General features: G+C 44.6%; 1 protein-coding gene across 1 annotated transcript in view; it reads left to right on the forward strand.

The window, feature by feature from the left end:
* The window catches only part of LOC126419406 (lysine-specific histone demethylase 1A-like), a 93,453-nt gene that overhangs the window by 43,010 nt on the left and 37,593 nt on the right, over positions 1 to 12,850 (forward strand). The window contains exon 9 of the mRNA XM_050086595.1: positions 9,901 to 10,176. Within this exon, the coding sequence (XP_049942552.1) occupies positions 9,901 to 10,176 (276 nt within the window). The remainder of the gene's footprint in view (positions 1 to 9,900; positions 10,177 to 12,850) is intronic.

Consider the following 12,850-nt stretch of genomic DNA (forward strand, 5'->3'; position numbering starts at 1 on the left):
CTTGTAGATTAAAACTGAAGAAACTGCAAAAAGGTGGGAATTTAAGGAGATGGGACCTGGATAAAGTGAAAGAACCAAAGGTTGTGCAGAGTTTCAGGGAGAGCATAAGGGAACAATTGACAGGAATGGGGGAAAGAAATACAGTAGAAGAAGAATGGGTAGCTCTGAGGGATGACGTAGTGAAGGCAGCAGAAGATCAAGTAGGTAAAAAGACAAGGGCTAGTAGAAATCCTTGGGTAACAGAAGAAATATTGAATTTAATTGATGAAAGGAGAAAATATAAAATCGCAATAAATGAAGCAGGCAAAAAGGAATACAAACGTCTCAAAAATGAGATCGACAGGAAGTGCAAAATGGCTAAGCAGGGATGGCTAGAGGACAAATCTAAGGATGTAGAGGCTTATCTCACTAGGCGTAAGATAGATACTGCCTACAGGAAAATTAAAGAGACCTTGGCGAAAAGAGAACCACTTGTATGAATATCAAGAGCTCAGATGGAAACCCAGTTCCAAGCAAAGAAGGGAAAGCAGAAAGGTGGAAGGAGTATATAGAGGGTCTATACAAGGGCGATGTACTTGAGGACAATATTATGGAAATGGAAGAGGATGTAGATGAAGAGGAAATGGGAGATATGATACTGCGTGAAGAGTTTGACAGAGCACTGAAAGACCTGAGTCGAAACATGGCCCCCGGAGTAGACAACATTCCATTAGAACTACTGACGGTCTTTGGAGAGCCAGTCCTGACAAAACTCTACCATCTGGTGAGCAAGATGTATGAGACAGGCGAAATACCCTCAGACTTCAAGAAGAATATAATAATTCCAATCCCAAAGAAAGCAGGTGTTGACAGATGTGAAAATTACCGAACTATCAGTTTAATAAGGCACAGCTGCAAAATACTAACGTGAATTCTTTACAGATGAATGCAAAAACTGGTAGAAGCCGACCTCGGGGAAGATCAGTTTGGATTCCGCAGAAATGTTGGAACACGTGAGGCAATACTGCCCCTACGACTTATCTTAGAAAATAGATGAAGGAAAGGCAAACCTACGTTTCTAGCATTTGTAGACTTAGAGAAAGCTTTTGACAATGTTGACTGGAATACTCTCTTTCAAATTCTAAAGGTGGCAGGGGTAAAATACAGGGAGCGAAAGGCTATTTACAATATAAGAGTCGAGGAGCATGAAGGGAAGCAGCTGTTGGGAAGGGAGTGAGACAGGGTTGTAGCCTGTCCCTGATGTTATTCAATCTGTATATTGAGCAAGCAGTAAAGGAAACAAAAGAAAAATTCCGAGTAGGTATTAAAATCCATGGAGAAGAAATAAAAACGTTGAGGTTCGCCGATGACATTGTAATTCTGTCAGAGACAGCAAAGGACTTGGAAGAGCAGTTGAACGGAATGAACAGTGTCTTGAATGAATGGAGGATATAAGATGAACATCAACAAAAGCAAAATGAGGATAATGGAATGTAGTCGAATTAAGTCGGGCGATGCTGAGGAAATTAGATTAGGAAATGAGACACTTAAAGTAGTAAAGGAGTTTTGCTGTTTGGGGAGCAAAATTACTGATGATGGTCGAAGTAGAGAGGATATAAAATGTAGACTGGCAATGGCAAGGAAAGCGTTTCTGAAGAAGAGAAATTTGTTAACATCGAGGATAGATTTAAGTGTCAGGAAGTCGTTTCTGAAAGTATTTGTATGGAGTGTAGCCACCATATATGGAAGTGAAACATGGACGATAAATAGTTTGGACAAGAAGAGAATAGAAGCTTTTGAAATGTGGTGCTACAGAAGAATGCTGAAAATTAGATGGGTAGATCACATAACTAATGAGGAGGTTTTGAATAGAATTGGGGAAAAGAGGAGTTCGTGGCACAACTTGACAAGAATAAGGGACCGGTTGGTAGGACATGTTCTGAGGTATGAAGGGATCACAAATTTAGCATTGGAGGGCAGCGAGGAGGGTAAAAATCGTAGAGGGAGGCCAAGAGATGAATACACTAAGCAGATTCAGAAGGACATAGGTTGCAGTAAGTACTGGGAGATGAAGAAGCTTGCACAGGATAGAGTAGCTTGGAGAGCTGCATCAAACCAGTCTCAGGACTGAAGACAACAACAACAAGAACAACAACACCTTGTAGGTATGATGTCTTAGGCTGCTGCTACAACAGTTCTATCCCCATCAGTTCCGCCAACTCCAGTCACCTTTCAGAGTCAGAAGACTTCACCTGCCCCTGCTCCCACACCACCTACCTTGGGAGCATTTTCCCCCCCCCCTCTCCCCCCAACCATCAGGGACACCAGTCCCCACTTCTCAGCCAGAGAACCATAAGTCTTCTTCGGCTCCTCTCGCTAGGAAGGGGTCTCTTGGGTCACTCCCCTCCCAGGCTTCTACTAGTGGGAAACATGACACCAACCAGTGGCTGAAGTGCCCAAAAGCAGCTGGTCATAGGGCTTCACGATCATCCTCAGTCCCGGAGACTGAATCAGTGAAGCCCTCCCAGCCAGAGAAATCCAAGGAGCAGGGAGAGAAATCCAAAAAGAAGACCCCCAAGACCAAGGGAATTGCGGTGGCACCCACACCACTGCTACCTGCAAGCTCTGCGTCTGAGGATGAGGTGAAGATTCTGGTTTCCGCTGAGGACCTAGATCTCGCTGGAACCTCAGACACAATGGATATAGACTGCTCAGGAAATAAGTTGGTGGCAACAGGTGACCCTGAGGCGTAAACTGCCTCATTGAATGTTCCATGCCTTCCCAGCCTCCCGATCATGTCATCCTCCAGTTGTGGCAGTTTTTTCCACCACCTGGCTGAGCTATGGCAACTGTTAAGCTTTACACCTGCTTTCTGCATTACCCTGTGACAGAAAATGCAATCCTTTGTTCTTTAGGGTGCCCCCGGCAAAAGTCAGTACCTTGGTGGTCGCCGGAAGTTGCTGAGGCAATTGAAGAGCGTCGGCGAGCTCTTCAGTGAGATATGCGGCACCCTTCCTTAGAGCACCTAATAGTCTTTTAACGGCTCCTTGCCTGTTCTTGCCGGCTTGTAAAAAGATGGAAACGGGCGTGTTGGGAGAGATAAGTCTGGATGAAGACCAGACGTGTTTTTGGGTACCAGCCCCCAACAGGTGTCCCTGGCATTAACATCAATGGTGTGTTATCTACCAACGTAAATGTGATTGTCGAGCACTTTGCTGAGCACTATGCTCAAGCCTCTGTGTCGAATTAACCCCCAGCCTTACACACCCTTAAACAGGGACGGAAAGGAAAGTCCTCTTCTTCACTACATGCCACAGTAAACCCTATAATGCCCCATTGACAGCGTGGGAGCTCCACAGCACCCTTGCACCGCTCCTGGGCCGGATTGGATCCACAGTCAGATGATTAAATATCTCTCGTCCGACTACAAGCGACATCTCCTCATTCTATTCAACCAGATCTGGTGCGATGGCGTCTTTCTATCGCAATGGCGAGAGAGCACCATCAAACATGTGCTCAAACCCGGTAAAAACCCACTTGACATGGATAGCTATCGGCCCATCAGCCTCACCAATGTTCTTTGTAAGCTGCTGGAACATATGGTGTGTCGGCAGGTGGGTTTGGTCGTGGAGTTACGTGGACTACTGGCTCCATGCCAGGGCAGTTTCCACTAGGGTCGCTGTAACGCTGATAACCTTGTATCCCTCGAGTCTGCCATCCGAACAGCCTTTTTCCAGGCGCCAACACTTTGTTGCCGTCTTTTTTGATTTACAAAAAGCGTATGACACCACCTGGCGACATCATGTCCTTGCCACATTATACAAGTGGGGTCTGCGAGGCAAATTTCCTATCACTTTATACTTTCCGTGTCCAAGTTGGTGCCTTCCATAGTTCCCCCCATATCCAGGAGAATGGGGTCCCGCAGGGCTCTGTATTGAGTGTATCTCTATGTTTAGTGGCCATTAACAGTCTACCAGCAGCTATAGTGCTGTCCGTTTCACTTCTCGATAAGCAGATGACTTCTGCATTTCGTACTGCTCCATCAGTGCTGCTGAGCAGCGCCTACAGGCAGCCATCCACAAGGCACAGTCATGGGCTCAAGCCCACTGTTTCCAGTTTTCAGCTGCAAAGTCGTGTGTTATGCACTTCTGTCGGCATCATACCATTCATCCGGAACCAGAACTTTACAGTAATGACAATCCACTCACTGTAGTGGAGACATATCAATTCTTAGGACTGGTTTTCGATGCCTGATTGACTTTGCGTCCTCACCTTCATCAGCTTAAGTGGAAGTACTGTCAGCACCTCAATGTCCTCAGCTGCCTGAGCAACACCAAATGGGGTGCAGATCGCTCTATGCTGCTGCAGCTCTACACAGAGCCCTTGTTCAATCCCACCTTGACTATGGGAGTCTGGTTTATGGTTCGGCGGTACTCTCAGTATTGTGTTTACTCGACCCAGAGCACCACTGTGGTGTTCGCCTAGCGACAGGAGCTTTTAGAACGAGTCCGGTGACCAGTGTCCTGGTGGAGGCCAGAGTCCCTCCATTGCAGATCCAATGTGCACAACTGCTCGCTAGTTATGTTGCACACATTGGTAGTTCTCGTGAGCATCCGAATTACCACCTCCTTTTTCCACCCACGGCAGTCCATCTCCCAGGTCAGGGCCAACAATTGCGGCTCACGTGTGATCCCTTCTGTCTGAACTGGAGTACTTCCCTTTACCACCTCTGCTTGAGGTCCATTCACGTACACCTCCATGGTGTACACCTCGGCCGAAGCTCTGTCTGGACCTTTTGCATGGCCCCAAGGGCTCCGTTTACCCCACCGCTCTCCTGTGTCACTTCCTCTCGATTCTTGACGTGTTCCGGTGCTATGAAGTTGTTTACACCGATGGCTTGACGGCTGATGGTAATGTTGGCTTCGCCTATGTCCACAGAGGCTGTATTGAACAGCATTCCTTGCCTGCTGGTTGCAGTGTATTCACTGCAGAGTTTGTGGCCGTACACTCTATCGACCTGTGCTACCGACGCCATCCTTTGGTAGTGACCATCCAGGACTCCATCTCTGCCCTGGAACGGTCCAGTTGTTCAGTGATGTTTGTGTGGCCCCAGGACATGTCGGAATCCCAAGCAATGAACTTGCTGACAGGCTGGCCAAACAGGCTGCCGAGAAACCGCTTCTGGAGGTGGACATCTCTGAAACTGACCTGCGTTCTCTCTTACGCTGCAATGTTTTTCCGCTTTGGGAGATGGAGTGGCATAACAATATGCACAACAAACAGCGTGTCATTAAGAAGACTATGAATGTGTGAAAGTCTTCCCTCGGGCTTTTCGCAGATAATCTGTTGTCCTTTGTCGGCTCCATATGGTTACCTCCTCTGTCACGAGGACCCACCTCAGTGACGCTGTGGCTCACAAATGATGGTTGTCCACCTCTTGCTGGATTGCCCAGTTTCACCCTAGTGCTTTTAGGGTGGAGGTTTTAATGTGTTGCAGAGTGGCTGGCTTCTTCTCTTTATTCTCATGGTCAGACAGTCATGGTAATCTGCGTTCTTGTTTTAATTGCTTCTACCTATTTCTTGCATCTCTCTCTGGTTTTCTTGACCCCTTTTTTTTATTTGTAGTGCTTGTTGCCCTTCTGTCATTCTTCTGATTTTTCCTTTCTTCCAGCTTTGTTTTGTGTGTCTCGATTCTTTTACTCCCACCTTTGTGGAATTATTTTAATCGGAACGAGGGATCAATGAATGGCCTAGCAATTTGGTGTCCCCCCCCCCCTTTTTTTAAAACCAACCAACTATGAGAAACCACGACATGACAGTGTGAACATAAGTAATACAATGAGCATACCTGTAAGTGACAGGTACAAGATTAGTGATGAGTACAGACTACATGATGGAAATTGTTGATGCATACAGACTGCCGGCTGGAGCCTTGTGCACAGCACTATAAAGAGCATTTGCGAGCCAGGGGCCACTGGTTCTTGACTGCAGGCGACTGAGCTGCAGGGCCACAATCGGCGGTCCTTGGTGGTGGCAGCACTATGGAAACTGTGTGATGCGTACTTTGGAGGGGATTGCAGAGGTGTAGTAATATGTGGATTACTGCATGTAATGTGACATTTAAAAGATAAAACAGTGGTAGTATAAAAGTAAAACAGCATGATGTAGTTCATGCCTGTTATTGTGGAACACAGCATTGACAAGATGAGAATTCATTATTCTGCTGACAAGCTGTGCACAGCACAGACTATATCATACCAGTATTATTAATTTTCTTTTTTTATTCCAAACAGTGGAAAATCCAAGAAGGAATGTACCAATATTACGAAAAGGATAGTTGTTACTCGCCATATACTGTAGGCACTGAGTTGCAGATGGGCACTACAAAAGGACTGTCACAATATAAGTTTTCGGGCAACAATGCCTTTGTCAAAAATAGATCACACACACACACACACACACACACACACACACACACGCGCGCGACTGCAGTCTCTGGCAGCTGAAGCCACACTGCCATCAGCTGCCAGAGACTGCAATCATGTGTGTATGAGAGTGTGAGAGTTGCGTTTGTGTGTGTGTTTGTGTTTGTGTGTGTGTGTGTGTGTGTGTGTGTGTGTGTGTGTGTGTGTGTTTTATTTTTGACAAGCACCTTATTGGCCAAAAGCTTATATTGTGACAGTCTTTTTATTGTGCCTACTGCGACTCAACATCTTTTTTATTCCATTTGCGTATTGGGTGTAGGGAAATAAGACTGTGTACATCCCTCTGTGGTTGCCCTAATTTCTCTCACCTTTTTCTCGTGCTCTCTAATAGAGGTGTGTGATTGTGGTAGCATAATGGTAATTCAGTCTGTTAAAGCAGATTCTCTAAATTTACCCTGCAAGAACATCATCATGTTTCTTCCAAGGATTTCCCTTTCAGTTCCCCAAGCATTTATATTAAACCTTCATATAGGCCATACCAAACTATTACAATCTTGGCAGCACATCTGCCAATTCATTTGATGTTTGTTGTCGTACCTGTTTGATAAAGATACCAAACACTTGGACAATACTGTAGAACACTTTAGTATCTCATATGCAGTTTGCTTTACAAGTGCATTGCATTTTTCGAAAACCATTCCAACAAATCTGTCTTCCATTTGCTTTCCCTAACATTGATTGTATATTATGGTCCCTTTCCATGTCGCTTCAGAGTATTGCCACTAAATACTTTTACACAATGGGAATGCTTGTGATGTTCTACACTAACTTTGTAATCAGATACTGTGGGGATCCTCCTCTTTATTGCAGACATAATATTACATTTATTTAAATTGAAATCGAGCTGTGATTAAAGTTTTGTCAGATCATTCTGCAGCTCCTTCTTCTCGTTTGACAGTTAACACTTTTCTGAATACAACAGCATCGTCAGCAAACAATTCCATAGTGCTGCTGATCCTGTCTTATAAATAGTTTACGTGTGTGAAAACATCAGAGACCTTATTATCATTTATGTATAGTGAAAACTGTTGTGACTCGCCGATCATTCAAAGCACCGCCGCGCAATTATGCGCGTCCTCTACGTGCGGCGCTGTCTGCCAGCCATGCAGCAGCTGCGCCATCTAAGCGGCCAGCCGAGCAGCAGCCGCTAGACTGGGACTCAGTGCTCATTCGAATGCTAACTTGTACACGTCTTGCTTGTCAACTTACTCTGTGACTTATATGTGTTGTGTCGTTCTGAACTATATTTGTTAAACTTGATGTTATAACAATTGGCGACGAGGTAGTGGATTTTTCCTTTTCACCGTTGACCCACAGGGTTCCATGGCTACTGTCGAGCAACTATTGCAAAATCTCCTTGAACAGCAAATGCTTGTAACAGCGGCGATTCGCGATTTCGTTGTGGCGTCAAATGTGGGGCGTTTCTTGTCGTTGGCTGTACCTCCTTTTCCTCCTTACGACGAGACGGCGGAAGACTGGTCTGATTATGAAAAACGTCTTCGACAGCACTTCTTGGCATTTCATGTCACGAACGAACAACCATGTAAGTCTCTGTTCCTTTCCTGGATTTCACCTCAAATGTATTGGTTGTTGTCGCAGTTGGCTCCTTTGAAGGATCCTGCATCTTTGTCCTTTGCTGAAATGTGCTTACTTCTGTCTGTCTATTTTCAAAAGCAAACGCATGTGGTAGCCTCTCGTGTTGTCTTTTATCATTGTCAAAAACAGCCACATCAATCCTATCGCGCTTGGGCTGCTGAACTTCACGGCCTCAGTCGAAAGTGTCAATTTGTTACTGACATTCACAAAGAATCCTGTGCCGATTCCATGGTACAGGATGCTATTATCCAGTTGGCGCCCGACAAAGAAGTTCGGCAACGTGCCCTTTAGTTGGCGAATCTGACTCTAGATGAAGTTCTCTCCATTGCGCAGTCTTTTGAAATTTCTCGCGCCGCTGGGGCGCAAATAGAGGCATGGGGTGATGTCGGGGAAATGCAACCTCTGTGCGTTGTTGACGATGCGTGCGGTGCGTCCCCGCCGACGTGGCCGCAGTGCGCTCCCACGCGCAACCTCGGTCTAGCCGTAGACAACCCCCTAAGAAACTGCAGCAAAACCCCTGGCAACTTCCTTCATGTCCGCGGTGTTTTACGAAACATTCACGCGAGGATTATCCCCAACGTTGGGCTGTGTGTCACAATTGCAAAAAGAAAGGTCATGTGTCTTCCGTTTGCAAATCCGACCGCGTACGTGATGTTCATGAACATGACGCTGATTCTGATTCTGTGTTGTCTGTCAATTGCACTTCTTCCCTGAGGGAAGTTATTCCTCACTGTCCAAATCCTTGGTCGAGATGTTCGCATGCAAGTGGATACCGGTTCTGCTGCCACTATAATTAATTCTCAGACGTATCTTCAGTTGGGTTCTCCACTCCTGTCACCTGTCACTCGGCAATTACGGACGTACAATAAACAGAAGATTTCTCTCTTGGGACAGTTTAATGCTGAGGTATCTTACAAATTTGTCGTTCGCACTGTTCCCATATTTGTGGTCGACCAGAGCAACGCTTAAAATCTTTTTGGTTACGATGCCTTTCGCGTTTTTGGGTTCTCCATAGATGACTCTGTCAATATTGTCTCTGATGCTATTCCTTATGCTCAACTGGATTCCTTGTCGATGACATTTTCGTCCCTTTTTTCTCCTGGGTTAGGCCGTGCAAACGACTCTGAAGCTCATATCACGCTCAAACCCACTGCTCGGCCTAAGTTTTTTCGGGCTCAGCCCATTCCTGTGGCCCTTCGTGATAGGGTAAAACGGGAGTTGGATCATCTCATTACTTCAGGGGTCTTGCTTCCTGCCACTTCCAGTGAGTGGTCCTCTCCTGTCGTTGTCGTTGCTAAGCCAAATGGTGATATTCGTCTCTGTGGCGATTTCAAAGCCACTGTAAATGCTCAATGCCTCATCGACACTTACCCTATGCCCCGTCCTGAAGAACTGTTCACTAAACTTGCTGGAGGCCAGTAGTTTTCTAAAATTGACACAAGAAGTGTCTGTGTACGTGTGGATGGATATGTGTGTGTTTGAGAGTGTATACCTGTCCTTTTTTCCCCCTAAGGTAAGTCTTTCCGCTCCCGGGATTGGAATGACTCCTTACCCTCTCCCTTAAAACCCACATCCTTTTGTCTTTCCCTCTCCTTCCCTCTTTCCTGATGAAGCAACCGTTGGTTGCAAAAGCTTGAATTTTGTGTGTTTGTTTGTGTGTGTATCAACATGCCAGCACTTTCGTTTGGTAAGTTACATCATCTTTGTTTTTAGATATAACTATAATATGTTATATATTCACATGTTGGTTGCAGTTTCTTCCTGAAATTATTTCCACCATTGATTTATGACATCACACATGAGTTATTACATTTCTTACACCAAGTCCGTTATCCTGCAGGAATTAGATGCTTCACCACCCTCAGATGTATACTTATCACCTCGTGATAGACAAATTCTGGATTGGCACTTTGCTAATCTTGAGTTTGCAAATGCCACACCTCTGGACAAACTGTCTTTGAAACACTGGGATCAAGATGATGATTTTGAGTTTACTGGTAGCCATTTGACTGTGAGAAATGGATACTCATGTGTGCCAGTTGCTCTTAGCGAGGGTTTGGACATTAAACTGAAAACAGCAGTACGCCACGTAAGATATACTACCACTGGAGTTGAGGTAAGACCAATAGACTAAAGAGTATAATGTAGTATTTGCACTGTTTGACTGTAATAATAGGTGTACTAGCAGAAGTAGTAAAAAGAGGAGAAGTATCGACATAAGTATTGGGTTCTTATCAAAGTCCTGTACTTAAGATTTTGAGAGAAGAACTGTTTGCTAAGCATTTTTGACCATTAAAAAAACCTAAATTTTACATGAAACTAAAGAACTATTTTCAGTTTCATTAGTCAACATCTGTGTTTACTGATTAATAAGTAGAAGTACTTTTACTTAATGTGTAAACAAACAAATGAATGCTTTATTAGACATGACTGCGAATATAATTCACTGTGAGATGTAGCTTTCAGCACTGTCTATATTCTAGTAGCAGTGACGATAGTTTGTTGTCTTTTGAGAAACTTACTTGTTAAAAGATATGAACAGAAAGTTGTTTGGTGTAGTCATCCTTGCAGTAATGTCATAAGATTCATGAACTGACATAATATGTTAGATATCTACATGAGTAATACATCAAATGGTGATGTGTATAAATTTGTTTGTGAAGATTGTGTTCTTTACAGGCAGCCTCATAAGAGTGTGAAAAAGTTACATGTTTCCCTTTTGTAAAATTGTGTTCGCAAATACTCCAGTAAGGAAGCTTTCTTCACATTGTTGGTGTAAGGCATTAGTAAGGACCTGAAACTATAACATGTATTTTTGGTGAAACTAGCACTCTTTTGTATAAACATCCATTCATATTTATGTGGCCACTGCTTATGTTAGATGTCAATGAGCAATAACAATTCACAGATGGCAGGTGGCAGCACTAACAGTGGAATGTATAGAGGTTGTGGAAACCAGAGCAGGCATTTTTTTAATGTGGAAATGCAGCGATGTATCTGATGTCCAAAAGGGCATTCTAATTAGCTTTCAGTCAAGGGTAGAAACAATCATGCTATCCAGTATGGGAACCAAGGCAACTGTGGTGCACTGTGTGCCGTAGATGACAGTTGCGAACAACAGCTGCAGATGCATGTAGGAGTAAATAGACATGCGACTGTTGAGCAACTGATGGCCCAGATGAACCTAAGGGCTACCAACAGTGTCTCCTCAACAATTGTTCATTGAATGTTGCTGTGTATGTCTTGCAGTGAGCGCCTGGTTCATGCACCCATGCTGACTGCTGTCCATTGGTGATGAAGGTTGGAGTTTGCAAACCAAAGCTGCAACTGGACTTCCACTGAATGGCAACATGCAGCTTCTGCACATGGACAGCTAGCCGTTGGAGTGTATGGCAATCATCAGAAGGGTCCAGGCCAGAGAAGGGTGCGCAATGGTCTGGGCACTGTTTTCTTGCAATTCCCTGGGTGATCTCATCATTCTGGAAGATGCAGTGGATCAATACAAGTATGCATCTATCCTTAGAGACCATGCCTACCCGTAGATGCTATTTTTCCTCGGCATGATGGCATCTAACAGGTGGACAATGCAATGTGTCACACACCTCATAGGATACACGCATGGTTCGAAGAGCACCAGGATGAGTTTACCATATTCCCTAGGCCACTGAACTCCCCGGACTTAAACCAAATCAAGAATATAGGGACCATGTCGATCAGATTGTTTGTGCCATGGAACCTCTATCGAAAAACCTAGTACAGCTGGTCACAACACTGGAGCTGGCAAGGCTCCACATCCCTGTTGATACCTTCCAGAGCCTCGTTGACTCTCTTCATGCACATCTCTCAGTGGTCTGTGCTGCAGGGTTTGATAGGTGGTCACATTAATGTGACTGGACAGTGTGTGTATGTATACACTCTGATACAAAAACAACGTATCAATTGCCCGAATGAGATGGAAATATCATGGATGTAATGCAGATTTACAGACAAACAAATGATTACAATTTCAGGAAAATTGTATGATTTATTCAAGAGAAAGAGCTTCACAAATTGAGCAAGTCAACAATGCATTGGTCCACCTCTGGCCCTTATGCAAGCAGTTATTTGCCTTGTCATTGGTTGATAGAGTTGTTGGGTGTCCTCCTGAGGGATATCATGCCAAATTCAGTCCATCTGGCTTGTTAGATCACCAAAATAATGAGCTGGTTGGAGTGCCCTGCTCATAAATCAGACATTCTCAACTCAGGGATACCAACCTGACTATCACCTGCCATTTGGCCTGACAACCAGGAGTCATGGTCTGGGATGCAATTTCATATCAGGGCCCCTTTGGTTGTTATCTGCTGCACCCTTACAGCACAGTGATATGTTGACTGCCTTGCTTTGTTGCCCTTGAAGCCATCCTGAGTGTACATTTGAGCAAAATAATGTCTGCCTACATGTGGCAAGATTTTCTACTGCTTGTTTTCGTGTTTACCAAACCTTATCTTGGCTAGCAAGATCACCAGGTCTCTCCCCAATTGAGAACATTTGGAGTATTACAGCCATGGCCCTCCAACCGGCTCGGCATTTTGATGATCTAATGTGCAGTTGAACAGAATTTGGCACAGTATTCCTCCAGAGGACATCCACCAATTCTGACAATCAGTGCCAAGGTGAATAACTACTTGCATATGGGCCACAGGTGGACCAACGCATTATTGAATTGTTCAGTTTGTGAAGCCCTTTGTCTTGAAATTTTCCTGAAATTTTAATCATTTGTTTACTAAACCTCACCAGTCATTTTCCTT

Source organism: Schistocerca serialis, chromosome 9 (assembly GCF_023864345.2).
Source record: "Schistocerca serialis cubense isolate TAMUIC-IGC-003099 chromosome 9, iqSchSeri2.2, whole genome shotgun sequence".
NCBI lineage: Eukaryota > Metazoa > Arthropoda > Insecta > Orthoptera > Acrididae > Schistocerca > Schistocerca serialis.